Source organism: Cryptotermes secundus, unplaced genomic scaffold (assembly GCF_002891405.2).
Source record: "Cryptotermes secundus unplaced genomic scaffold, Csec_1.0 scaffold295, whole genome shotgun sequence".
Classification (NCBI taxonomy): Eukaryota; Metazoa; Arthropoda; class Insecta; order Blattodea; family Kalotermitidae; genus Cryptotermes; species Cryptotermes secundus.
The window spans coordinates 1,468,725-1,496,122 of NW_019729213.1; the positions used below are offsets into that span (position 1 = coordinate 1,468,725).

General features: G+C 40.5%; 1 protein-coding gene across 1 annotated transcript; it reads right to left on the minus strand.

Annotated features, from left to right (window-relative positions):
- Positions 1-1,276: 1,276 nt before the first annotated feature.
- Positions 1,277-4,272, minus strand: LOC111865405 (transcriptional repressor scratch 1; the record flags this gene model as incomplete). The annotated part of the gene is made up of 2 exons (XM_023853400.2): positions 1,277-4,072; positions 4,227-4,272. Coding segments are annotated over 2 exons (1,269 nt in total), but the record flags the coding sequence as incomplete, so codon positions are not given.
- Between the last annotated feature and the right edge of the window lie 23,126 nt (positions 4,273-27,398).

Here is a 27,398-nt window from a genome sequence, read left to right on the forward strand (position 1 = left end):
TATTTCGTTGCTCACGTCCCATTATTTCTGGAGTTACATGTTACAGTGAAAGATAGAAAAATGAAAATACGAAATATATTTGAGTATTAATGAAGTTTTAACACTACAAAGAAATCATATGATGTACATGATTTTAATGGTTACGTTACAATACATTGTCACAAAAGAAACACTTTGCAGTGACCATATGGGCTTGGAATATTTCGAGTATGGAGAATCAGTTTATTGCGCCATTTTCAAATTGTAATGTCCAGAATTGCGATAAACTTACAATGGAAATGTTCATCATATAAAGAGTATATTAATATACAAACTCGATTTTTAACATTGTGTAAAATAGCTTTTATATTACAAACCATTGTGGTCTTGAATTAAGGTGCTGAATAACAATGTATGTTATTCTATATATTCGGTTATAAATATTCCTATCATAAATAGTGTCATGTTATAAATTACTGTATGGTCGGATTATTCCTTACTTTATGGAGTCTTTCTAAATATTTTTTATTTTAATTTATTTTATAAACTCAGAGCATTTACTCCAATTTCAGTATTGACTTAGGTATACATTTTTCTTTGCTACTTCTACAATTAGTGCGATCTACTCGCTGTATATGAGGATTGCATATACCTGTAAGTAGCTAATGTGTTGAATGACTAGAGCCTCTCACTAACTAAACCAATAACTGTAGAATTTATACACTAAAACCTATATTCAGTGACTTTACAGATTCGTTGTTCATGAAACTCTTCGATTTTTGTGTGAACCGATGGGAAAGATAAAAATAAAAACACAGACAAGTATGTCAACGCACTGGCTGGAATACATAACGGCTTTGAAGCACTCTAGAAACTAGAATCGAAAAGTTTTTTATGAGAATCTACATATATTTATATGGTTATGTATAAAACTATGTTTACATATACTATTTACTCTTGCCTGCATATGTAGCATTTGATTAAGATGAAAAGTGACGTAAAACTTTTAATTATTTGCTCGTTCTGTAAATTTCCCACATGAAGAATGAAAATTCCCGATATAAAATATATGTAGAAACTGTAATTTATGGAAACTGCTTTCTCGTTGAAATATGTTGGATTTAGAGATATTGAGTTTTCGGACTTTATCCATCGTCCTGGTTTTAAGATAACTAAGAAAAATATGACGTTTCGGAAACTGGATCTTTCTCCGTCCTCAGGTGAGGGAAAACACATATTCTGTTGGGTCCTTTAGAAAGAGCTAGCCTCAATCACTGGACAAGGACGATGGATAAAGTCCGAAAACCCAATATCTATATGTGTTATACACCATCATCAGAATCCTATAGTAACTATGTTAAATTTAGTTTCACAGAAAAGAGTACGTGTTTTCTTTACCACTGTTTACTCATATTATTAAGAACTGTTTGAGCTAAAAGTATCTGTGACGGATGAAGAGAATTTATGACTTATATATTTCATATTATTAATTATTAGTAACTTCAACACCGATGGCTGAATTCAGTCTCGTGGATAATGGAGTTCACCTCAATACTTTTAAGATTGATGTGTTCCGTCAGACATTTCAGTTTGCGAGCAAATATCTGTTTCTCAAAATATTTAAGTTCCTTAAAGTTGCAGTAAAATAAGAAATTTATGATAAAGTAGTCATTCTTCAAAAAAATAATTCCATAGAGTTACAGTAATATTACCATTTGTTACCTTACATCTTGATATACGGCACGTAATCAAGCCAAGTTTAATATTCCTAAACTTCAAAATAGTCCGATTGAGTTCAATATTGGGCTGGAAAGTGATATTTCTAAAGTATGACTGACCCCGACAGATGACTGCTTTCGGGTTTATTCATTTGAACACATCACAATTCAATATTAAAATATCATAATTATAAGGCAAATCCGACACAAAAATGAAACGCAATTTCTGCTATTGTCGGTTTTGGCCAGTCAGATGAAATTTAGGGATTAATGAATATGCTAGTTTATCGTATTATGCACGCAGTAATATAAGGTTACACCAAAAATGATACATGTAACTCGATGGAAAGCGAATGTGGAATAATAGCTATATATCATATACTTGATTGAACTGAGGGTTAAGTAGACGATAATTTATATCGATCCAAGAAATTCATGAAATTAATTAAGCTTAATTAAAACCCATTACGTCTATACGACTGCAGAGGGGTGACACACATGCCGTGTTCTTCTGTACTTGGTGTAATACGGTTGTAATGCACTTCAAGTAATTTTAAAAGGTCATGAGTCATATTTCCAAAATTAATATTCATTTTTAGAACTCAAATGATTAATTACTTAATATAAAAAAAAGATTTATTTGAATTTCCGATTTGTTTAATGTATTTATTTACTTTAAGTTACTACACTTATTATCTATAGCGTTTCCGTTTAAAAGATTGTGCCCAGATGCATAAAATAAAATTGTGCTTGTGACTTGTAAGGAGGGTGTATCTGTATTCCGGTGCATCGCAAACTATAGCATTCACAAGTGTACACTGGAGTGCTCGTGTGTTCCTTTATAAATATGAACGTAAGGTACTGATTAGATAAGTAGTCTATTTCTAATATATTTAACATTAGATAAATATCTTCTCTCTTGTTTCCTTATCTAGACTTTTTTTGTTACAAAACGTGTAATCTAGAAAGATCATACATGTCAAAAGGATTAATTCTCCACGTCACATAAATTTTCCCACGAATCCGGGAAATCACATCACCCGCATACCGGCATCTGTGATACAGTACCATAGGTGGATCCGTGGGGATATAGTGGCTTTTGGAAACAGAACTTTAAACATTGGGTGGACGTAGTTTTTATATCATATTATTTCAACAGGAATAGCTGATGTTTAGAGGTGCGGGGGAAGGCGTCAGGAGATGTGACGTTTCAGGAGGTGGGGAGAGAGATGGGCAAGTTGCTGCCATTCCAGGCGACGAAGCCTCGTCAGGTGCTGGGATATTGGTGGGGCCGTCCTTGAAGCACGCGGACTCGAGGTGCTTGTTGAGGTAAGACTTGAGTGCGAAAGACTTATGGCAGCGCGTACATGTGAAGTTCTTGTCGGCAGAATGTGTCTGCATATGCGCGCGCAGGTTGGAACGGTCAGCGAATGCCTTGCCGCAGTGAGCACATCCGAACGGCTTCTCGCCCGTGTGCGAGCGGAGATGTCCCTGTAGGAGCCAGGGCCGTGAGAACAGCTTACCGCACACACCGCACGCGTGAGACAACTTATGCGTCAAGAGGTGCATGGCCAGCGCGGGCATGCTCACGTATGCTTTCCCGCACGTGACACACTTCTTGGCGGACTGAGAATCAAGGCTTCGGTGCGTCTGTTTATGGCGTGACAAGTTGGACGATGTCGCATACTGTTTCCCGCATTCCGTGCATGTATACCGGGTTCGATTCTCTGTTGCTCTCTCTGAAGTGATCTCTGGCAAAGCTGATATTCCTGTTGAACTCAGGGATTTCCTCTTTGATCGTCCATCACTCACAAAGAACGCCTCGTATGTGTATGCCACTGTCTTCCCAGTGGGTTGGCTGCCTAGCCTGAATATGGGAGCTACCACACGTTTCTGCTCTTCATGTTGTTGGTTCGGCTCGGACTGGACGGTGATGTTAGCAGCCGTCGACGCACTGAGATCCAGAATTGCGTGCGCTGCAGTGAGATCTTCCTCTGCAGGACGCCGGATCGATGCCGGCTCCTGCGTCTTAACAGGTCTGTCATCTAAAGAATATGGTCTGTAGATGTCCTTCTTCTTGGGCGGCAGCGATAAGGCGGCTCCAGTACTTGTAAAACACATCGCTAGGGACTTCCTGTTCCTTGGCGGCGGGGCGGAGATGGAGGCGGAGGAGGGAGGTGGCAACGGCTCGACCCACGGCCGTCTGTCGGGACCCATCTCGACGTGCTGATGCTCAGTTTCCGCGACAGTCTGCAATGTCGCGTATGATGGCTGAGGGGAATGGTGCGGAGGATAGGCCAGTCCTTCATCGTGTTCCCTCTCCACCCTGGGCAAGTATGCGGTGAAGTGAAGAGAAGACAGGTCCTGGACATAACCTGCAAACACAGATACATGTTTGTCTCACTAAATAGTGCAAATCATTCACGAAATCTATCACTTCGACGAAATACGTAAAATATGGGGTTTGGATATTATGGAAATACGCCAAACAGACAAACTCATCTTCTCATCAGAGAGGATTACTATTACCGCAAGAGTTCTGTTGGAAAAATCTTCGGTCGTGGGACTCAAGGGGCTTGGCACCAAGACGAATTGATTGGCGATAAACCGCGAGTCATTAAGTAAGTTTGACTTTGTTCCCGTGTGGAGGCGGGGTTGAATACCTCCACCGTAGCCCTGAGAGTCATAGGAGGCGACAAAAAGAGAAGTCTCGAATCTGACAGTAAAATATTGTCGGAAGTCCCACGGGGCTCTGACCCGGGAACGTGTTAGCTGGCGAGGACCAGCAGCGACTGTAAACGACAGACCCATCCTCTCATAAGAGAGAGCGCCCCACATCAACAAACCAGCAACTGTCTGACAGCAATAAAAAACTGATTGTAAACCCCAGATGGGTGCTATATTCCAAGAGAGACTGGTCGACTGACCGTCCGTCGTAACATAAGACTCAGACTCAGACTCAGACTCAGACTCAGACTCAGACTCAGGACAGAGGAGGAGTACACAGTCCAGTTGAGTGTTCAGTTATGTACGGGAGGCTGTGAAGAAAAGAGTTAGTTGCAGTATTGCACGTGTGAAAAGGAGATTTTATGTGTGTAATTTAATGAAACTGTTATAGTTCCTATGTTATAAATCCGTTGCCAGGAAACGGACAGTGAAGACATTGTAAAGGCATAGCCATTGTTGAGATTTGTTACCTAGCAATGACTAGTGTAAGCAGAGGTTATTTATTCGTTGTAGCTCCAGTAGTTTTGAGAGCGTTATAATTAATTGTACTTACGACTGGTGAATATCCCATACATCGACTCATCAAACCAAACCCCGTCTACTAGCCACTAATACATGTGACACTATTATGTCGAATTTAATTATAATTGCACATTTTTTTAAAAGCAGTCCGGCACAAAAAGTGGAACAAATAAATTAATAGGGTCTGAGTTTCTCACAGCTCTTATTATGAAGATTCCTGTTGTATGGGATATATCACTGCGTATTCCGTTGAAGGTTAGCCGACGTTTCGGAGGAACATATCGCCAGTCGCTCTGCTTTCCACCTGCTTTCACGCTGATTTCTTGCCCAGTTTATTCTTCGATCCTCTAGACGGAGGCGTCATGTTCCACCGAAACGTCGGTTTGACATTAAATGGAGTATAATTCGTTATATCCCAGAAGATATAACTTTTCAGGTTGTTAAAATTTTATAAATTTCTTTTCCTTCGGGACACAAGTCTTCAAGTTTACTATTTTATGTTCGTTCTTAGTAATTTAGAACACTTTGTGAGGCGCTCTGTAGTTCATAAAGAGTTATAAGCATGCATTCCTCAGAGTTCGTGTATATCTGCCCTGGATTACAGACATCACAGGCTACAGCAACCCTATATGATTTTGCTTTGTGTGTGCACATGGGCTTCCTTTCCGCGTCTCTACTGCAGTCTCAGCTTGTTTACCAAGAGCTTCCAACCCTCCCTTTCATAACAGGAAGATGCAATGCGTTTCTATAGTTCTTGTAATGCTCCCACATAAAGCAGTATTCTGCTCAAGTTCCCAGGAAAAAAGAAAAATATTCTTTTTCATATAAATACATCTTGCACATTTTGGGATATGAGTTTTTCCAGCAGTAAGGCAGGAATAGCTATTTGGCACAGGACCAATGAATGGCCTGCCAATATAAAAATAAACGAGGCTCTATGTTACGTAAAATATCTTCCAATGGGAATATTCTAAGAGTCTAGAATTTACATAAGAAAAATATAACTCTTTTGCTGATTGCTCCATATGGAGCAATATTTGTTCGAGAGAAATTTAATGTTTTGTGAAAACTCTCAGGAGCATGTCTGAACAGAGCAGATTCTGTAGGATTTGAGGTTCACACAGTGGCGGTTCTGTTTTAGGGTCTGTAACGCTGTGTAGTCCGTTAAAAGCCAGCAGAAGTTTCGGAAGAAGTTTCATCTCTATCGTCAGGGTAGACGAAAAGTCAAGAAACTAGAAAGAAGCCGGTACCACGATTTATTTCTTTGACCCTCAAATTAGAGGTAACATGTTCCTCCGCAACGTCGGTTGGTTTTCGATGGACTATACGGCATTATATCACAGAAGATGGGAATTTTCAGCAGATTCTAATCAACGTGGAATATTTAAGAAATTCACGTTGTTGAACCAGAGTCCTTCTTCATGAGCTGTTATTTGTTAAATGTAATGACTCCGTCTTTCATTACCGGAAGTTTGGTCACCATAATCACAGCTCATCTCTGTAGCATATCCTGAGCCAGATGAATCAGCTCCATTCCCAGTTTTGTTTCTCCAAAGAAATATATTGTTATCGTTCATAGTTACAGTTCTTCCTTCATAACAGGATTTTGAACCAGAAGTATTAATGTAATTATAATTTCCCTAATACATGCTACATGTGAGAATATAAGCAATTTAAACGAGGGGGCACACGGTAGCGTAGTTGGCTGAGGCACTACACTATAAGCTGGAAGGTCGCGGGTTCGAGTCCCTATGAGGTGGATATATTTTTCTAATTTACCTAATCCTTCCGGCCGTACTATTGTAACCGTTCATTCTAATTGGAGGACTATTGTATATTAATTATACCTATATTAAGATAATGTCAAGTAAATACAGAAAGAGATCCGGCAGATAGCCAACTCTTACACGCAGAAGGGACATAGTTCAAGTTTTGCTATGTGGACAGGAAGTAACATCTGGTACTTTCCTGGAATTCTGGCAGTTTCAGCAAAGTCGGAAAGTCTTTGAGAATTTGAGAGCTGACAGCTCGGAACAGCGATAACTTAAAAGTGGGACGGCCGGAGCCTCATCCCTGATCGTAACGCATCAAGGGGCTGTCAACTATAGCGTCAGGTCAGCATCTGCCAGAATCACATAGCAAAGCAACATGATTGGAAATTCAAAATTAGGGAACCTCCTAGTTTGAAAACTTAACCAATGGCAAAAGTGGAGGAGTGGATTTCTCCTGGAGTCCGTGGTTCGTGGACCTCGGGATTCAGAGAGAGTGCATTCTACCTCAAGGAGTCTTCATCCAACTTTCGGCAAAGTCGGACACAAAATTACGACTACGTCCCTTCCGTAAAAGTATTACAAGTAAAGTTCTAAACAAGTGTTATTAATAGATTCATTTGTATTCAGTGAGCCGGAGGGAATTATATGATTACTAAGTGCAACGGTCTAAAGTGGTGTGTGTGTGATTGTAGTGAAAGGTTCTTCCTGCCCTACCCGAACCAGACCAGTATAAGACCCGGGATAGGAACTCAGCTCTACAAATTACTGAACAGAACCCAGATACTCCCGTCTTTACCTGCTCTCGCGTACCAGCTCAGACAATCACAATTCTCCTCCCTTCCCACCTAACTTCTCGACATCCACGAGAAGAGGGAGGACGGTGATAAGTGGAGCACAACGTAGGATCAAGGAGGACGGTTACGCTATAGCCCTGGGGCCGACTCAGCCTCTAACAGAAATGAGTGCCAGGAATCTTCCTTGGTGTAAAGGAGGTCGGCTCCCGCCATCTATGTGTCGAATGTCTAAAAAATGTGGGAGCCTCGACGTCTCACAACCTTATGGGCCTCCACAGCCTGTTACAGGGATAACTTTACCTTTCAAAAATGAAACGAGAAATACTGGGAAGATCTAATCGCCTGATTTGTTTCCATACAACACGGACTGAATGTGTATTCGTTGCCGCAGTAACAGTTTTACCGAACCATTGCCTAACAATGATAAGGGACAAAGACACAATGAAAAATGGGTGGGATTCATGAAGTACGCCGTTGAGATCTGCTCAGCTGCCAGGATGTATATACCAAGATTCATAAAGTCTGGTTCACGCTTTCAAATGTTGAATGAGGGGCATATTTACAGGCACAAACAACATGGAGATCGCATAAGCCCTGTTTAGGAAACCAGGTTAAAATAATGGCTTACCACAGGAACTGTTTTACAGTTTTAAGAATGGATTTAAATTTATTCGAATTTAAATCATGAGAATATGGGAATGAAACAGGATATTCCAAAAATAATTCGAAATTGGAATATTCGTGCTATAAATTATAAGTTTAAAAATTCTTGACGATGGTATTTTGGTAGTTATTTACTTTTGTGACCTTATCCATCGCACTGTTTTATATTTGAAACAAAGTTTCTGGGGCTTAGCTGAAGTAAGGAGCAGAGTTCAGTTTCAGAAACATTGTTAAAAAAGCAGGACAATGAACAGTCTCCGAAATATCATAAATTTTACTGTGAGATATAACGTTAAACTTCTGAAGGTTGTCATATACAATTTTTGTGAAATTACTTACAATTTGATTATTAAACGCCGTAAAAATCCTTCTGAGGACAACAAACTTTGTGAATAAAGCCCAGGATTCTCAGAATATGAGTTATATACGTTACATGGCTACGCCATAGCTCAAGCGGTTAGTCGCTGGCTTCCTCCCGCCGCGGCCCGGTTTCGATCCCGGTTCTGGTCAAGTGGGATTTGTGGTGTACAAAGTAGCGTTGGGGCAGGTTTTCTCGGAGTACTTCGGTTTCCCCTGCCAATCTTCATCCCACCAATTACTCCACAATCACCCTCACCTATCATCTGGGGCTGGTACAATACGCCAGAAGTTGCCGCAGTATAAGGGACTTAGTCCCAACCCACTAGCACTAAAAAAAATAATATATACTTTACATGCTTAGCTAACGCCCTTGACTTTCTATTGTAGGATCCACAAGGGAGCAACCCGTATATAGCTGTTTGCTGTAGTAACAGTGTACTGAGAGAATTCTGCAGTTCGGTGTCTAACAAGAGAACAGGCTTCATACTTGAAACTTTTAATATGAAGTCTAATACAGAATTATAATGATAAATCAACGCACTGCTAATTTGAAACCCGAATTATCAACGAAGCAAGAAAAGCGTTTCAGACTCAACCATATGGGCTGCACCGAGCATTATTAGATTGCCGCGAAACTTGGAACAGAGAGAGAATTCTGATGTTTGCGCAGTGTGTAGGAAGTTGTACAAAACTTGGAGAAGGTAGAGCAGAGAATAGGAGGGAGGACTAACTCTACAGCTGGAAACAAAGCTTTCGTAATTATAAGAAATCGAGAAAAGACGAGAATGGTACAGTGATGGTTCTGTTCAGTAGCGTCAAATGCATCAAGCTGTTGGTCAAACAGAAAATGTAACTCTTCCTCAATATTACGATTAGTGTAGCGATATAAAGAAACTTTCAAATGTTGTTTCTTTCTAGCCTACTTTCTTTATTTTGGAAAAAAAAATAAATAAAAAGTAGGCAAATATTATCACCATGCTGTCTGTGTGTCTAAGTATCCTCCTCCAACATCTGAATGGCTCAACCAATCTTTATGAAACTTGATATTTATGTCATGGCACATGAGCCCATCTAAACGGCGTACTTCATAAATCCCTCCCATCAGGGTATATGTCTATATGTGTATCCTATCGTTGCTAGGCAACCGTAACGTAAAAACGTTGCCGATGCAACGAATACACACGCAACAAAAGAATAATTTTTGTCGGCGTCATTTTCTGTGCAGCACGTGTCGTACTAAAGCGAAGTAGGTGATTTGTTCTTCCCAGAACTTTTTGTTTATCTCTGAAGACGCTGTCAGTATCGAGAAAAGATCGCATTGATGAGAGGATGATTAATGAAAATGGATTAGTTGGTGGAAAGAGAATTGGCAGGAGAAACCGAAGTACTTGAAGAAAACCTGCCACAGTGTCATTTTGACCACCACAAATTCGACATGACTTGACCTGGGATCGAAACAGTACAACCTTGTGCGATGCTGGCGACTAATCGCCTGGGTTATGGCGAGTCCATCAAAAGTGTCGTATTGGCCTTTTGGTTGTGTTTCGCTCATGAAGCCACCTGTTTTCCTAGAGTACTTTTATAGAAATTTTCAAAATTCTAAGTTAAATACTTCTTGGCCTTCTACTGTTTTAACTTTTGCGTTGTGGTTTCTTTAGGAATCCGGACGGGAGAATTTAAAGAAAACGGTATCAGGTACATCAGAATCATTCTGCTTTCATCATATTTTCCTGTTAGTGACGAATTGTCATTATGCCAACTGTAATCTTACATACGCCTAACATGAAGTTGGGTAAATAAATAATCTTTAAATCACTTTTTTGCAGAAAAATTCTGTACTTATAAACAAAAAGTTGGAACTCAGAATTACTGAATTTTTGGGCTTTATCCATCGTCCAGTATTCTAGAAAATAAAAAATACATCGCCCAATGATTGAGGTTAACTCTTTCTAAGGAACTCTGTTCAGTAGGTGTCTTCTCTCTCACCTGAAGACGGAAACAGATCCAGTCTCCTAAACATTGTGTTCTCTAGTTTCTAGAATACCGGACGATGGGCAAAGTACATGAACCCAGTAATTCTGAGTGCTATACACAAACGTCAGAACCCTTTAGAATCTGGAAATACGTGCAGTCGGAACGTTTGGCTAATAAGGTGCTTGGTTGGACTCTCGGTCGAGTCACCGAATATTCTGATGGTCTTCATGCATTTCTTCAGTCACTTCAGTCAAATACCGGGATAGTATCTTGATTAGGCCATGACCGCTTCCTTCCAGATCCTTTACCATTAATAAATAATGCTACAATTCTACGCTACAAGGCCTCAATGTTGAAGGGGTCGTTAAGAAAGCCAAGAAAAACAAGAGCACAAGGCCATGATGGTCTGTAAGCCTGCAAGGTCACAATAATTCAGTGCACAAGGAAATTACGAATATTATCAGGAAATCAGGAAATTTGCCTAAGGATATTCTGAGTGCGTGTCAGACGCGCCTTGCATTCAGCTACCTCAGCGATCTTTGCGCATCACATGTCTTTAATGACTGAATTATACATAAGAGGACGTGGAGAAAGCAAAATGTGCTCCGCCATACTGAGAAGGCTACAGGTAGCTGAGGGCGAGTATCGCACTCAAACTACTCGTGTAGGCTAAAGGGACAGCCGCATCGCCCCATCCATTTCTTATATTTCGAAATCTGTTTCATTCTGAAGTTCCTTTACCACGAAAATCTCAGGGCAGTTGATGTCCCAGCCAATATTCGAATTTGGCGCTTCTCAAATAGAATTTGAAAGCGTTTTCGCTTGAGTCAACTTGCTGGGTGTGCATTTAGTCATGCGTAGGCATAATACAGGACCAATCACATATGTGGGTATTGTATACAGTAAGTTGAGGAGAATTCTATCTCCTGGGATATAATGCTGTGTACTCTGCAGAACTGTGCCTGCTACCTGATTCACGCAGGTTTATTGCTTGGCTTATATTTAGATACTGAAGATGGAGGCGACATGTTCCTCCGAAACGTCGGTTGACTTTCAACGGAATGAAAGTCCCTATATCCAAGAAGAGAGAATTCTTCATAACAACCACTGTCAGATTCTCAGATCCTTAAAAAATTTGTTAAGTTCTTGACCGGACAGTTTTCTTTCGCTCTAACACTGAAGATGTACTCCAATTCGAAACGTATCCTATTCGAATCCAGCACAGGTTACACAACTATCATGACTTATTTTGGTCAAATTTTCCCAGGCGTAAGATGAGATGGTTCTTTCTAATACAACACAATCACATCCTTCCAAATTCTTGTTTACTTCTGTATCTTTCCATCTCATTTTACGCCACGTGAGCTCTTCAGGCAAAGCAGCGTAAATTGAAACGTAAGAGTAGATTATTTTAGTACTTAAACCATAACTCCTTAATTACTTATGAGAAAGAATAAAAACTAACATGGAGCTGAGGCCTTGAAAAGTCATTAGGCTCTCAACTATTTAAGAATTCCCCACATTTTACGGAACCTGAAGTTTCATTACCGTGTTCACAACAGCCCTCCACTAGTCCCTACCCTCAGCCAGTTGAATCCAGTCTAGCCTACGCCAAACTACTTGTATTTATCTAATATCCATATTAATATTTTTACGTGCCGCCAGGAAGGTCGGACTATAAGGCGTCCATTGCTGGTCAACAGCTAGCAATTCCTAAGCAACGAAATATAAGCAGACCGTTGCCTAGGAATTACTAGCCGTTGTTCACAATGGACGCCTTATAGTCCGACCTTCATGGCGGCACGTCACAGTATTATCCTTTAGAAGTTTCTAGTGGTTTATATTCTTCTGGATTTTACACCGAAACGCTATAAACATTCTTCTTCTCTCTCCTGTGTGCTATATGACCTTCCCATCACATTGTAATTGACTTGATCATTCTGTTTTCGTATGGCGAAGGGTAAAGTTTAAGCTCTTTATTATGCAAGTTTCTCGAACCTCCAATTATTTCATCATTCTTCGTTCCAAATATTCTCCTCAGGATTCTGTTCTCAAAGACCCCCAGTGCAAGTTCTTCCTTTGATTAATATTAATCACAAGTATTTTGTGGCCTTCACATAAAAAGATGAAAGGAAAATATTATGCATTAAGCTTCCGTCATAGTCCACGTTGGAGGAATATTGTAGTTTATGCTGCCCATAAACGGCCGCCACTGGACACACATAAAATATATGAGGTGTAAGACTAATTCTCGAGGTCCTTATTCCACTTGGCTACACTTTTGCATTGTGTACCAAGAGAAGTTAGATTGTAGGAGTTTCTTGGTTGGCTTTGATTTGCCTCCACTCCCCAGAGTCCAGTCTGCAAGCACTCAGGATCCGCCGACAATAAAACCTATCCTCGCTTCCTGCTAGGAGAATGAAGGAAGGGAAAAGGGAGAGTATTTACTCAGAAAACTCACCCCGCCCCTTCTTTTCATCTATCCTCATACCAAAAACTCTATAAGTTAGTCTGAGTTGTCTGTTCCTTTATTCTGAAGTTCTCTTCTTTTATTCACGTTTCTTATCCTCCTCTCCAGACAGAGAGTTTGCAGTTGGGATGAGCATTCCCGTGTGGGAGTCAGTCCGTCGCATACTCCATGCTCAGGGTCGCACACAGACAACGTGAAATTTGTCTTTTCATTTCCTAGCAACCACATCCAACTTAGTCTCTGTTTCCCTTACTGAAAGTTTCGACCTACGTATGTCAAAGCAAGCAAATTAATAATAGACAGTATCAGTCGGACTCCAATACTCTTCATATTGCGACATGACACGTGAAGGGTGGGATATTGGAGCCAGAATAGATGGCCGTTGCTACGTAACAGACCGATAAATGAGAGTCCCCGGCAACGAATACGCGAAACAATACTTGAGAAATTTTTCGAAGCGATGTTTTCTATATGGATTTACTTATTTTAGCGGGGCACGCAGTAGCCCAGTTGTTTGAGTCACTATTCTACAAGCCGAAAAGTCGCGGGTACGATTCTCGATAAGGTCATTGGATATTTCAGATGATCTAATCCTCCCAGCAGCACTATGGCCCTGGGATCGACTCAGACTCTTAACAGAAATGAGTACCAGGAATCATCCTGAGGGTAAATGGCGGCTGGACGTCGCGTAAGGCTGATAACCTCACTACTGTGAGCCGATTGTCTAAAAAATATGGGAACCTCGACGTCTGGCAACCCTATGGGCCTCTACGGTCAGTTACAGTACCTTTTACGATAAAGTTCAAAGCATCGCTGGCTTCTCAGAGTCGAATGTACACCAACGGAGACAATTTTCAATGTGTATGATTTGTTTCATTATTCCCGACATAACACGTCGCAATAGAGTAAAGTTGTTCCTGTGCTTAATTAATTAAGCATAACACCATGGCGTAGTACTTGATTAGTTAAGCAGTGGGACAACTTTACCTTCTACAGGAATATTCAGTTTAGAAACATCAGTGAGAGGAACGGCCGCTTTCAGCATTAAAACTGAAATGCAAATTTCTCAAACCTTCTTTCAGTGAGAGATGACAATGACTGTGCACTATCTCACCTTCATATTAAAATGAAAAGTTTATTTTTTGTTTAGACTGAAGATATTTTAGCGCAGAGCATCTTAAAATTAACCTTTCAGCATTACATGTTCAATTTTACCTTTCAAAAAATGTATTATAACTTTTACTACAGAACTCATGAGCTTGCGCGTTAATATGCTTCTCGAATCCACTCATCTTCTGCTTAGATCCCTTTAACGTAACATCGTATTACAACATGGGATGTGCTTCCTGAATATATGTCCTTAAAAAGCAGAAACTCGTGTAGCTTTCCCATCTCGAATGCAATCAGCACATCTGGAGCTAGCTGCAGAATACAGAGGACCCAGGATCTCCTGGTGGGCGGCCTGTCTAATGAAAACCCCCGCCGTTTAATTAGTCCAAAGCAACCCAAACAATCGAGATTAAGGCTGGCAGGGCTGGAGAGGTTGTAAATTAGAGGGGACGTGGAAAATGTAAATGACTGGCATAACTAGAGTTCCTGCGCCACGCGAGAAGCCGAGGCGGGCTCCCCTGACTTCAGTTACAGATCTAGGCATCTTATTGTCACTTTGCTTGGAAGTACAGCGGTTCGATTGCTTCGGTATAGGTGCAGGGTTCTTGTAACTGATTGCATTTAGACTTATTTATGGATTAGGTCGCAAGGCTTGTGATGATATTGTAGATTTGAGTTCGTTCGGAAAGTTTCAATTCTTGAGTAGCTGAGCGAATTGCGGCTTCTCAAGAACGACCAAGCTCCACGGAGTTTGTTTGGAATAGTCGCACTAAGAATACTGTTTTTTTAGTTTGTTCGGAATAGTTGTAGTGAGATTTATGTACTGGAGTTTCTTCAGGATTTTTGTGACAACAGCTGTCCTTTGAGTTTATAAGGAACAGTTACAACGAAGTTTATTGTTATGATATTCTCCTAAATGTTTGCGTTTTGGGTTTGCTCGGAACGTTTGTGTCTTTAAGTTAGACTGGAGGAATTGTATTGAGGTTCATGATTACGAAATTTCTTGATGGATTGTGATTGATTTTATGTTTTGATTTTGCTAAGAATTTTTATAGTTTGATTGAAATGGTTCCCTTTTATATTTCCTCATCCCCCCCCCAAAAAAAGATTCCGGGGTAGTACCTCAATTATGCAAATACCGCTTCTTTCCAAAATATTCTCCAAAACCTCATTCATCTATCAACCCATCATTGGGGGGTACGTGGTAGTGTAGTTGACTCAGGGACCATGCTACAAGCCGAAATGTAGCGGTTTCGATTCCTAATGACGTAAATAGATTTTTTAATTTACCTAATTCTTCCAGCCGCACTATGGCACTGGTGTCCACTCAGCCCATAACAGAAATGAGTACCAGGGATCTTCCTGGAGGGTAATGGGCGGCCGGGCCGTAAGGCTGACAACCTCACCGCCATCTGTGAATCGATTTTTCAGAAAATGTGGGAGCTTCGATATCTCACAAACCTATGGGCCTCCACGGCCTCGTACAAGGATAGCTTTACCTTTCTTTTACCTAATACGGGCCGCTATATGTAGCAGCTGTTGACAACGCCTTAAAATAACAGACAACAACTTATCGCACCCAAGAAGAATCGTAGATCACGGAAAGCCATTCTCTGATTCTTGTCTCACACTGCACCTTCCTGCACAAGAAGTTTGTTAATAAAATTCAGAACATCGGCAATAAACAAGAACTTCAACAAACAACAAATAAACTCCGTGGCCTGTAGTCCGCAAGCGAACAATACCGACCGAGCGACAGTCGCTTGTAGGCGAAGTTAGTGCCAACTTTAGCGGGTAGAGGGTGTCGCGTGGTCAGCGTAACGAATCCCCACGGCCGTTAATTTCGATTTTCTATGCAGGAGCCTCTACTTTTCCATTCAAGTAGCTCCTCAATTATGCTCACGGGCTGAGTGGACCCCGTTCGAGACCCACTACTTCTCAGAAAATCAGGTAGCGCCGGGAATCGAACCCGGGACATCTAGATCTGTAACCAGGAACTCTGACCACTAGACCACAGAGGCGGTAAACAGAATCTTCAACATATATGAATTAATTTTTGAGGGACGTTTTAAGTCAAAGGTTTTGAATCCCTTCTTGCGTTTAGAAGTAAGAAAATAAAGCATGAAAGGAACCTCCAACAACCGGTTATAAAGAATACATTAAGGTGACACAAAGAGATCAGAGATATGGAATTTTTATTAGTATATTTGATTTCAGAAAGAGGTTCGAACAATCGTTGTAGGAATTTCTTTTCCTCCCAAATTGTGGTCGGAATCCGGATGTTGTTGATAACATTTTGCAGAGTATTCTGATGTTAATGAAAATTATTGTAACCACATCTGCAGGTCGTTTTCATTATACTTTAAATTTCTTCTGACGTTGCCAGTTGCTGACTCACTTGTTCTGGCATTAGATAAGTCTGTAATTTCCTCTCCGGATAGTTCTATTATTGTTTTTACTGTATAATGAATATTTTATTCAAGAATGGATTAATAAATGAATTCCTGCCTTATCTAGCAGTGGTTACGAAACGCATTGTGTCAGGTTTAAGCTATGATAAATTAACATACTCTCGATAACTTGAGTTCCTACTTTGCTCACAAAATAAGAATGACCAGTTATTATAATACGGTATGCAAATTTGGCTCTTTCATAACATACTAAAGATATTAAAAGAAATAACAGAAGATCTTGAGCAAAACTGGACATAGAAATATGAGGAGCGCTTGTGAGACCAAAGAGAATTATTGAGAAGGCTTTCTCAGTAATAAGAAACGTCAATAGATGATAATAAGGTCTATTGCCCACAGACTAATACAGCAGACCATAGCTTTCCTGCCGAGCACGTTGGTGTACCGGTTACTCTCGAGATATGTTTTCTGGATAACTTCAGATCGAATCTTGACAGGGACACCGGTAGTGCTGAGCTTTTCCGTGACTTTCTTGTCTCTCTAGTAAAACGCCAGGATAATACATTGATTATACTATGAAAAACGCTTTCCAATTTATCATTTACTAGAGCTGCGCCATAGCTCAAGCGGTTAGTCGCTGGTTTTCCACCGCGGCGGCCCGGGTTCGATCCCGGGGTGTCGTCAAGTGGGATTTATGGTAGACAAAGTGGCACTGGGGCAGGTTTTCTCCGAGTACTTCGGTTTCCCTTGCCAATCTTCATTCCACCAATTGCTCCACAATCACCGTCACCTATCATCTGGGGCTGGTACAATAGGCCAGAAGTGGCCGCAGTGTAAGGGACTTAGTCCCGCCCCACTAGCAATAAAAAATAATTCACTATCGTCCTATTCGACGCTATATAGCGATTATTTATAGCGCCGTAAACTAGACCACAACGCAGATGATGGTTGTGTGGTGTAGAACGCTTACTGTACTCAATCGCTCTAACCTGGAATCCTAGATTCTAATGACACTTGGGGCATGGTATCCAGGTTTAAGCCTGCTTTCCTTATTTTAAAAATTGTTTATGATATTACCTTGTTGTCTGTGTTCCATCTTATTTTTACTAGGCAAAAGCTCAATAAACACTTCCCGCAACGAACACGCGCTTAACAATAATATAACTGTTGGACACGAGGTTATCATGTGGTGCGTGTCGTATTAGATCCTGAATATGTAGCGACATGAATGTAAGGGATTAGTTCTTTCTGTATATTTGTGTTAAAGTTTGTCGGTTGAGACGCTGTTAGTGGTTTATCCGATATAAAATGAAACCTACTAAATATTTTAAAAGGATTTATAAGTTTAGAGTCTTCTTGAGAATTTTGGTAACGAGTTTATTTTTACGGTGAGGAGTTGTTAGCCCCACGCCCAACCTCCAAACTGGAGGACCATCCCTTGTCGGCTGTCCTAGACTGCTTATTTAATATATTCGCAGCTTCCCTCCAAACCTAGAGGGCGTCTCTTCCATCCGCAACCTGAGGATGCGCCATGACAGGGTGACAGGGACCCACCTAACATGTCAATATTAAAATGGATCTTAGAGAGAAAGGATGGGAGGGTATGGATTGGATTGATCTGGCTCATGATAGGGACCAGTGGAGGGCTCTTGTGAACACGGTAATGAACCTTCAGGTTCCGTAAAATACTGGGAAATTCTCAAGATTTTACTTCACTTCAAGAAGGGCTCAGCTCCAAAAGTAAGTAAGTAAGTAAGTTTAGAAGTTGAGTCTGAATTTAATTGGGCCAGAGGGCTTCGTCAGTAAGAATTGAACACGAATAATTGTTCGAGACAAAAATTTCCTCGTATAAAGGCACTTATTATATTCGTAATATGACAGGCTCTAGCCTCGTAGCATGGATTTCAGAATGACTGGAGAATGATGGACTGGAAATAATTTGGTGAGAAACAGTTGGAGGTCCAGTTGATGGACTATCCCAGGCTTACTTGGAGGTACTTAAGAAACACAAGAAATTCTTCAGTCACGATAGCCGGTACCCTGCTCGAAACTTGAGCCAAGGTACTTCGAATGGAGTTCTAGAGCCTTACCCGTATAGCAACCTGTTCCGTATGTTAGTTTTTGAAAACAAAATGCTCAGATGTACAATTGGACTTAACATCCACACTTCTGAGCACAGAAGATATAACCCATTTGATAGACTGTAAAACGGCTATCATATTCCCAGAATACCGAAATATTAATATTAGCGGCCACATAAACCTCAGATATTACATCCAGCCACCTAACTTCCCTTCTCACATATTATATCAACATTGCAGTCGACCTCGGAAAGCTTTGTTAAAGACAAAAATGCAAGTAGATTCTGAGGAATTCTGACACTGACGTATAACATTCAGGATCGTCCTAAAAACCAAAAAACACAAAGATTTGAAAACTGAGTCTGTTTGTCGCCTAAAAAACAAAATCCGTGGATTGTAGGCCGCAAGCGAATTATACCGACCGAGCGACCGCCGCTCGTCGGCTAAGTTAGTGCCAACTTTTTGCGGATATAGGGTGTCACGAGGTCTGCACAAGGAATCCCCACGGCCGTTAATCTCGGTTTTCTAGACCGGTGTTTTGTCATCAGGTAAGAGGGAAACACTTACTCTGTTGGGCCCCTTAGAAGGACATAACTTCAATCAGGAGCTAATATCTCAACCACTGGTAACTGAGGTTAGCTCTTTCAAAGGGACCCAGAGCCTCCCTTCATCTGAGGACGGAAACAGATCTAGCTTCTGAAACGTTGTCTTCTGTAGTATTTAGAATAGAGGACGACGGACAAAGTAAAAAAAAAAAAACAGTGATTCTGAGTGACAGAAATGGAAGCATACAGCTCAGTTCTATAATGTTTCATTCAGACCGACAAGATATTTCTATATATGTTCCCTTTCACCGCCATAGATCCAACGGACTTCTAATGAGCTTTGTACAGGTGAAACATGACAAGGGACGAAGTCTGCATTTATCGGGAATACATAAAAGGGAATACCTAGGCAATACGCACTACAAAAGGTAGTCGGTAGGACGCCTTGAACGGGGAATCAGCCCGTCGCAAGGCCACTACATAGACACATCCATTCTTGAGTGGGATTCGAACCCACGATCCCAGTGTTTGAGCGGACGAAGACATTTCATGCTTTAGACCGTAAGGCCACTGTGATCGACTGATCCCTCGAGAAGTATGCCCTACGTAAGATTTGAAGTTTTCACGGCTGTAACTATGAAGAATGCCGTCTCGTTGGATGTGGCGCCGTGTAGATATTTTAACCTACGTTTCGGAGGAACGTTTCAACTCCATCTTCAGGGTATAAGAAATATCCGCCAGCGATGTGTCTACAGACACCTGCTCAAGCTGGTTCATCGCTCGAGGATATCTTATATCTTGAAGATGGAGGCGAAACGTTCCTCCGAAACGTCGGCTAACAAAATATTTTCACGGCGCTACATCCCACAAGACGGAATTCTTAAAATATATACTAATTCACTTCTCATAGGCCTAAAAATATCTTCCCAAATGTTACAATTGTGTTAATGTTAATGGAAATAAGAGGCCGAATAAGAGGACAAATTTATCCCTGAATATTTCTGTAAAGCCGGAAGCATACTTGGTTTGCTTTCGAGGTGTCTCGGGTTCAATTCAAGGACCGAATACTCATTATTATTACTGAAATTTATCGTAGTTTTCCGAAGGACCTCCATTATAGTAATCGTAATTAACATAGGCTAAAAGCGGCCTCCGTATTCTAGAGGTAACGTTCCCATCTCATGACTCGTGGTACGCGGGTTCAAATACCCGGCGGAGGTTGTCGAATTTTTAAGGGCGGAAAAATTCAGGAAACAAGTCCTCCGGGAGGGACTTTAAGCTGTGTGTCCCGTGTCGTAACTTTACGGGACGTAAAAGAACCTCATATCCCAAAAGGGGATCACCGAGCCAAATTCCAGGACGTTTCCCGCCCAACAATAGTCTCTAAGGCCTCTGATAGATGGGGGAAGCATTATAGATACCGCTAAGCAAGTGGCCGAACTCGCTTGCTCGGCGGGACTGATGGTACGCAGCATTTATTGGTAGGATGTAGAGACTGGTAGAATATCATAGAGGNAGTCCTACCGAATGTCTAAGATCAAGAAAAACAGAAAAGTGAACGGAGAAGTTCATGGAGGTAGGCCTAGGCCCACTGGGGCTGTGGTGCCAACGAAAAAAAGAAATTAACATAGGACAAGCCCACTTCTCTCTTTTCCAATCTAGCATTCATTGATCATCCTATCATTCGACGCTACAGTCACTGAAGAGATCGTTAAATAAATCAAGAAACTGTCCCATTCAACGCACAGCTGCGCGCTCTCATGTAAGTCTATGTCGGTACAAATGCTACTGGGCCTTCCTTCTTTCTACGAATGATGTATATAGACCGAAGCTTGATCCTAGAGCTTAAGGAATTTCAAACAAGCATGGAAACTGTTTCTGTTAATACCTATTTAAAGAAACATATGAAAGGTAAAAGGCAAAGTTGTCCCTATGCTAATAGAAGCACAAGGGAATGGATGTATACTGGACCTTGGTAGAAAGCAAGTAAAACTATCTCTATAACAGGCCATGTAGGCCTATAGGTTTGTGAGACGTCGAAGATCTCATATTTTGCAGAAAATATGTTCACAGATGGCGGTAGGTGTCGGCCTTACGCATCGGCAATCCTTTACCCCCAGGAAGATTCCTGGTACTCATTTCTGTTAGAGGTTGAATCGATCCCAGGTCAATAATGTGTTGGAATGGTTAGGTCAATTGGAAATAACCTCAGTACAAGATAGAAGTGGTAATACGCTCTGGCCGTTTTATCCCCAGAGATAGGCATCGGAACAGGTTTCAAAGGAGGCTGGGTGAGCCCCAGAAGCGGTCTGCATGCTGAACAGAAAATCTCCTGACTCTACCAGTAATTGAAAGCCGATACTTTGGCCGTTGCTCTAATGAAAGAGCTATTTAAAGGGTTATGTACTCAACTCTATTAGAAAACAAGCATATGAGCTCAAAAACAGATTTATATCTCCCTTCAGTTTTGTTTTAATAAAAGTAGGAAGAGGTTGGTTCAGGGCGACTAATTTCGAAAAATAAAAGGCATAAGGTGGTATTGGTTTTGTGAATATACATCAAGTTTACAAGGCACGGGAGAAAGTTCGAGGCCAAATGATAAGTACGACTACTTTCGCTTCATAATTGAGAGGCCATTTTCTCCAAATTTAAGCTTGGATACCGTTACCCTGTGTGAGGATCTTCACGAATGTCTCGGTCCCTCCAGGCAAACGCCCGGTTACTATCTCCAATGAGGGTACGGCCGTTTCCTTCCTCACATTTCTGGTTCATTATTCATTAAACATCCTCCCCATTTCGTGTTATGATATTCTGAGCTACTCAGAGCACCGTAAAACAAACCATAAATAAATAAAGCGAAGGCACGGGGCTGTGGGCGGCGTGGAAATTCATCTCCATGCATCCTACATCTGGGCACTGGAAGAAAGTATGTAGTTAGGTTCAGGCTCAAACCATGTTACTTCCTTTTACAGCTCCAAATCTTCTTCCATTTTCAAAAAATTATTTATAAACTGCCTACAAAATAATTAATTTTGACATCAATGAAATTCCTTATTAACAATTATGTCTCCCTTAAATTAAATAATAAACCTATATTTTTCTACCTTATTTCACTGAATTGGATTAATCAGAAATAAATTTGTTAATTCAGGCAAAATATTGTTATTTAAAGCCATTATACGTGTCTGTACATTCAGACAATTGGGAACGACGATAACAAATCAAAATCTGATTCAGGAGGAAATTAAGAGGCGATTGAACTCGGGTAAGGCTTGCTACTATTCAATCCAAAACCTTGTGTCTTCTTGTCTGCTGTCCAAAACATAAAAGTTAGAATAGACAGAACTATAATTTTGTCTGTGGTTCTGTATGGGTGTGAAATTCGGTCTCTGACATTAAGGGAGGAACATAGACTGAGGGTGTTCGAGAACAGGGTGTTGAGGAGAATATTTGGACCGAAGAGAAATGAAGTGACAGGAGGTTGTAGAAAACTGCGTAATGAGGAGCTTCATAACTTGTACTCTTCTCCAGTTATAATTAGAATGATCAAGGAGGATGAGATTGGCAGAGTATGTAGCACGAACGGGGGAGAAGATGAATGCATATATGGTATTAGAGGGAGAGCCAGAAGGAAAGAGACCACTAGGAAGACCAAGGTGTAGGTGGGTGGACAATATTAAAATAGATGTAAGAGAGATAGGATGGGATGGATTTGATTAGTCTGGTTAAGGATAGGGACCAGTGGAGGGCTCTTGTGAACACGGTAATGAACCTTCGGGTTTCATAGAATGCTGGGAAGTTCCTGAGTAGCTGCACAATTGGCACACTAATCAAAACCCGAAATTGGATTTACAAAAGATGAATACCTATACAAGCCACACTGTGATCGACAGGAAACTAGTAATTTGGGACTCTTTATCCAAAATGCAGTGATTTGAAATTTCGGCTTTGGAAAGTGCCATGAGCAGGGCCAGATTTAGAGTTGGAGGTGCCCCCGGGGCAATCAACACACGGAAGCCCAATTCAGTAACAAAATATTTAAGTTACGGCAGTTCCTTTTATTTTTCTTCTTTTTTCTTGCAATAACATCATCATCATCATCGTCGGCGGCGTCGTTGGCAAGACAGCCCTTTCTGAGCTACAGCCTTCCTTAGAAGGTTCTGTCGCAGAAGCTTCTGTCTTCATTTCTTTGGATTTTGCAACAGTAATATTTTACAGAGGAAGGTCGTCAGCTTTGCGTCCAACCCCCCAACCCGGAGGACTAGGCCTCTGCATTTATGTCTTACAGTTATACCCCCAGGCACTGAGCTCCCTGAGTTCCCGACTCCACAAGGGGGACTCTCACAATAACTAAAAATACAAACCACCTGTCCGTGATTTTAGCAAAGGGAATGTCTGAACAATATCCATGGATTGTGTTTGTGTTGATCACTTGATCTCGGATAGGGGAAGGACCACTTGGAAGAGCTAGAAGCAAATAAGCGGATAATAAATATATGCATCTTAAGAAGAGAGGTTTTGGGGACTGAGAACGAAGAACCCTGCCTCTGGACGGCGGTCAATGGCGGACTTTGCTGGTAATGATGTCGAACCTCCTTCGTGTCCCAATACCGTAGAGCATAGAGTTCAGTAAAATGTTTTCAGAGAGAAGTGACATACACCATTGATTCATACTCTGTATTATTCCGAAATTATAAATCCCTTCTGAGAATTAACCGTCAATTATCTATAAAAATATTAAAATAAAATGGGTATATTTTCTCTTATTAAACATAAAATTTTGCAAGGAACCTAATCTAGGCCTCGTGGATTTGTTTCTACAAATGCGAAAATTGGTTCTGAAATCCTACAAATTTAAAATTAAAAGACAGACTTATTATAAGGAATGTTTCGGTCTCTATCATCTTCAGATCGCCGTTTCGGACCTTTCCTTCGTTTAATTTAACTGTTGCTATCCCTTGATATTATAAGTTGTCTATTTATGAAAAAAAAAAAACGTGTAATTTATTTCACTTGATTTTAAGGCATTTGCTAACATTTACATAGAATAAACATGAGCAATGAAATAGTTTACACAACAACAGCATTGGCCTTACTATATTTAAATAGTAAAACCATCAAAAAGCTTCGCACAATGGCATTCACTTCCTGTTTCATTAATTTTCTTGTCGCCTGTTCTTGAAATATACCAAGTGATGTAAAATGAATTATTTTAGTGGTAAAAATAAATGGTTATATGGGCTTGAATTTAACTCAAGTAAGTTGTGTAGACTATGATCACATATCCTAGGTGTACAGAAATATTCATTCAGTTCGATTGATTGTTAAATATATGCATATTTATGCTCATATTTCTGGGTCTTTGATAATGACGGATAACCATACTGTTCATTTCGTGATGTCCACAGAATAAACATTACATTTTACAGATCATTCCACTGGATTAACCATCCATGTTGGAAACGAAAATGAACAATGCAAAGTCTGGCCCATACTCCGTAGTTACAGCAACTAAAATTTTAAAATATGTGTCCTGTAATATTACAAGATAACATCCAATCAACCATGGACAAATAGGAAAGACGGGTTGAAACTGTATACAAGAAAACGGAGGTCCTATATAAAACTGATTCAATTATAAATAGAATACATATTTCCAATGTTCAAAAGGGAAATATTCTCATTCTTATTCTTATAAACAGAACAGAATTAATATGTTTATACAGATAATTTATGTACGTTCTGCACAGCTTACATGAAATTTAATGAAATCCTCAGCGTCGCTCGTTTGCATTACTCTTATGCGCCGTCCGGTATACTACTGGGTACCCTGAGTTAAGCATACAATTATCTGTTCTGCTAAAGTCGTCCTCGTGCTTAACTAATTAAGCACTACACCATGAAGGCGTATGGGGGATTGGATGTAGAGATCCGCAATTTCTTGTACTCGGCACTAGTTTGGTGAATGGTCACCTTCACGCCCCAGTCGCTATACACCCTGAGAATAGCCCCCAGTACCCACTGGATAGGACAACTGGTGGGCCCCAGAGCCGGTCTTGACGACGTGAAGAAGATAAAATTCTTGACCCTACCGGGACTTGAACTCCGACCCTTTGGCTGCCTAGCTTTTAGCCAGTCGCTATACCGACTACGTTATGCCGGTTCCCAATTAAACGTTCTAACAAATTCAAATTACGTTTTCATTTTCATTACTGTAGATTTATTGCAGTTCTGTTTGGGTGGATTCTTAATACGTGAAATTTAATCAAGTGTTAAATCCGGAGCCTAAAAAGCTAGATTATTAGACGTAGTTCAGCTACTTAGTGGTCATTTCTTTCATTTGGTGACTCAGTAAATAGACGGATTTACCATCACTGCTAGCGGCCGCCCGGATTCGATCCCGGGTTTGGCCAAGTGGGATTTGTGGTGGACAAAGTGGCGCTGGGGCGGGTTTTCTCTGAGTACTTCGGTTTCCCCTGCCAATCTTCATTCCACGAAATTCTCCATCATCGTAATCACCTAGGGCAGGTACAATAGGTCAATCAGTGGCTGCCGTGCGGAGTGGATCCAGTTGGACTCCACCCCCCACTAAGCGAACTTTTACCCTCATTGCTGAAACATACTAACATTATTTGAACCTTATTTTATTGGTAAAGAAGTTTATGCATCAAATTACACAAACGACGCCAAAGTGTAAATGTTTCAGGGGAAAAAAGAACACTTCACAAAAGCGAGTAAAAAGTAAAAGTAAAGCTATCCCTGTAACAGGCCGTGAAGGCCCATAGGGTTGTGAGACGTTGAGGGTCCCACATTATCTAGACAACCGGCTCAAAGATGGCGGTAAGGTTGTCAGCTTTACGCGCTGGCCGCGCTTTACTCCCCAGAAAAATTATTTAATTAATTCCTGGTACTCATTTCTGTTAGTGGCTTAGTAAACCCCAGGGCCTAGAGCGGCAGGAAGGATTAGGTCAATTGAAAAAATCCAGTGACTTCATCGGGACTTAAACTCCCGACCTTCCGGCTTGTAGCATAGCCTCTCAAACAACTACGCTACCGCGTGCCCCCTCTTCAGAAGAGCGAGACAAAAATTAACTTATCTTTTATGTAGATGATGAGAAACAAGCGTAACAACTTATGGACATATGAGGGATATTTCTGAGGGAGAAATGTAGGGTACCTAATCTGATAAGTCCCTTAATCATTCATCAATAATTTGAAAAATTTGTAGTAGTTTTATATTTCAAAATCTGCTTGAATTAAACCTCTGTGTATAGCTACTGCTACTACAATTTAATTATGCTACTATTTCGTTCAAGAAATCAACCAAATTTACATTAAAATTATTTAAATTTATACCTTCCTTAACTTTACAAATAATTTTTAATTTAATACATTCTTTTGTGTTATTAACTATAATACACTGGAGTACAATGGTGCCAATTCTTAACATAATCACTAATTATTCTGTGCAAATTCAGCTGTAAATGGAAGTAATGACAATGGTTCAAGGGCAGAAGAACCTGCACTGTCAAATAAAGCAATAAATTATTAAGTTTTAAGAGTATTAAACCTATATTTTAATAAAGTATAGCATAGAAATAATCGCACATCCTCTCAACAGCGCCGCCATTTCCTTAAGTCTACACCACCAAGGAAATAGGATGTTAGACATAAGAATTCAACATGAGGAACCATTTTGTTTAAGAAATAGGCCCGCTTTACTGACGCAAATCATATTAATTATTAAGAGATCATTGAACTCTATCGTAATCGTATGGGTTCATGAAATATTTAAATTAAACATAATTATATTACATAATATCATCTAATTGTGAAATTGTAGAGGTTTTCGTTATATTTATTTATTTTGAAACGAATTAATTACTTATATAAATCTATATATTGTCCAGGTTTTAGACTACTTGACTCAAGTGCGTTTTCAATTGTCCTTACAAGAAATAAATGTAGTTCGTAAGAGAAAGAGTTATAATGCAGGTGTATATATATATATATGCGCCTGTCGTCTGCCGGCTCAATACTGCAGCGTCCCCCGACGTCTTCTGCAGACGACGCATCTATTGACTTTCCGACCTAAAGCCGTCACATGCATTTCCTGTCATTCGGAACCAAATCTGAGGCAAAGACCTTACCAGTTGACGTGCTGGCTTACGAGGAGATGGACATCGGCCTCCATGTTAGTTGTACTTGGATGTAGCCGGAGAGGATCTCTTCTCTTGGGCCGGGGTCGAGAAGCGACTGCAGAGATTCCTCG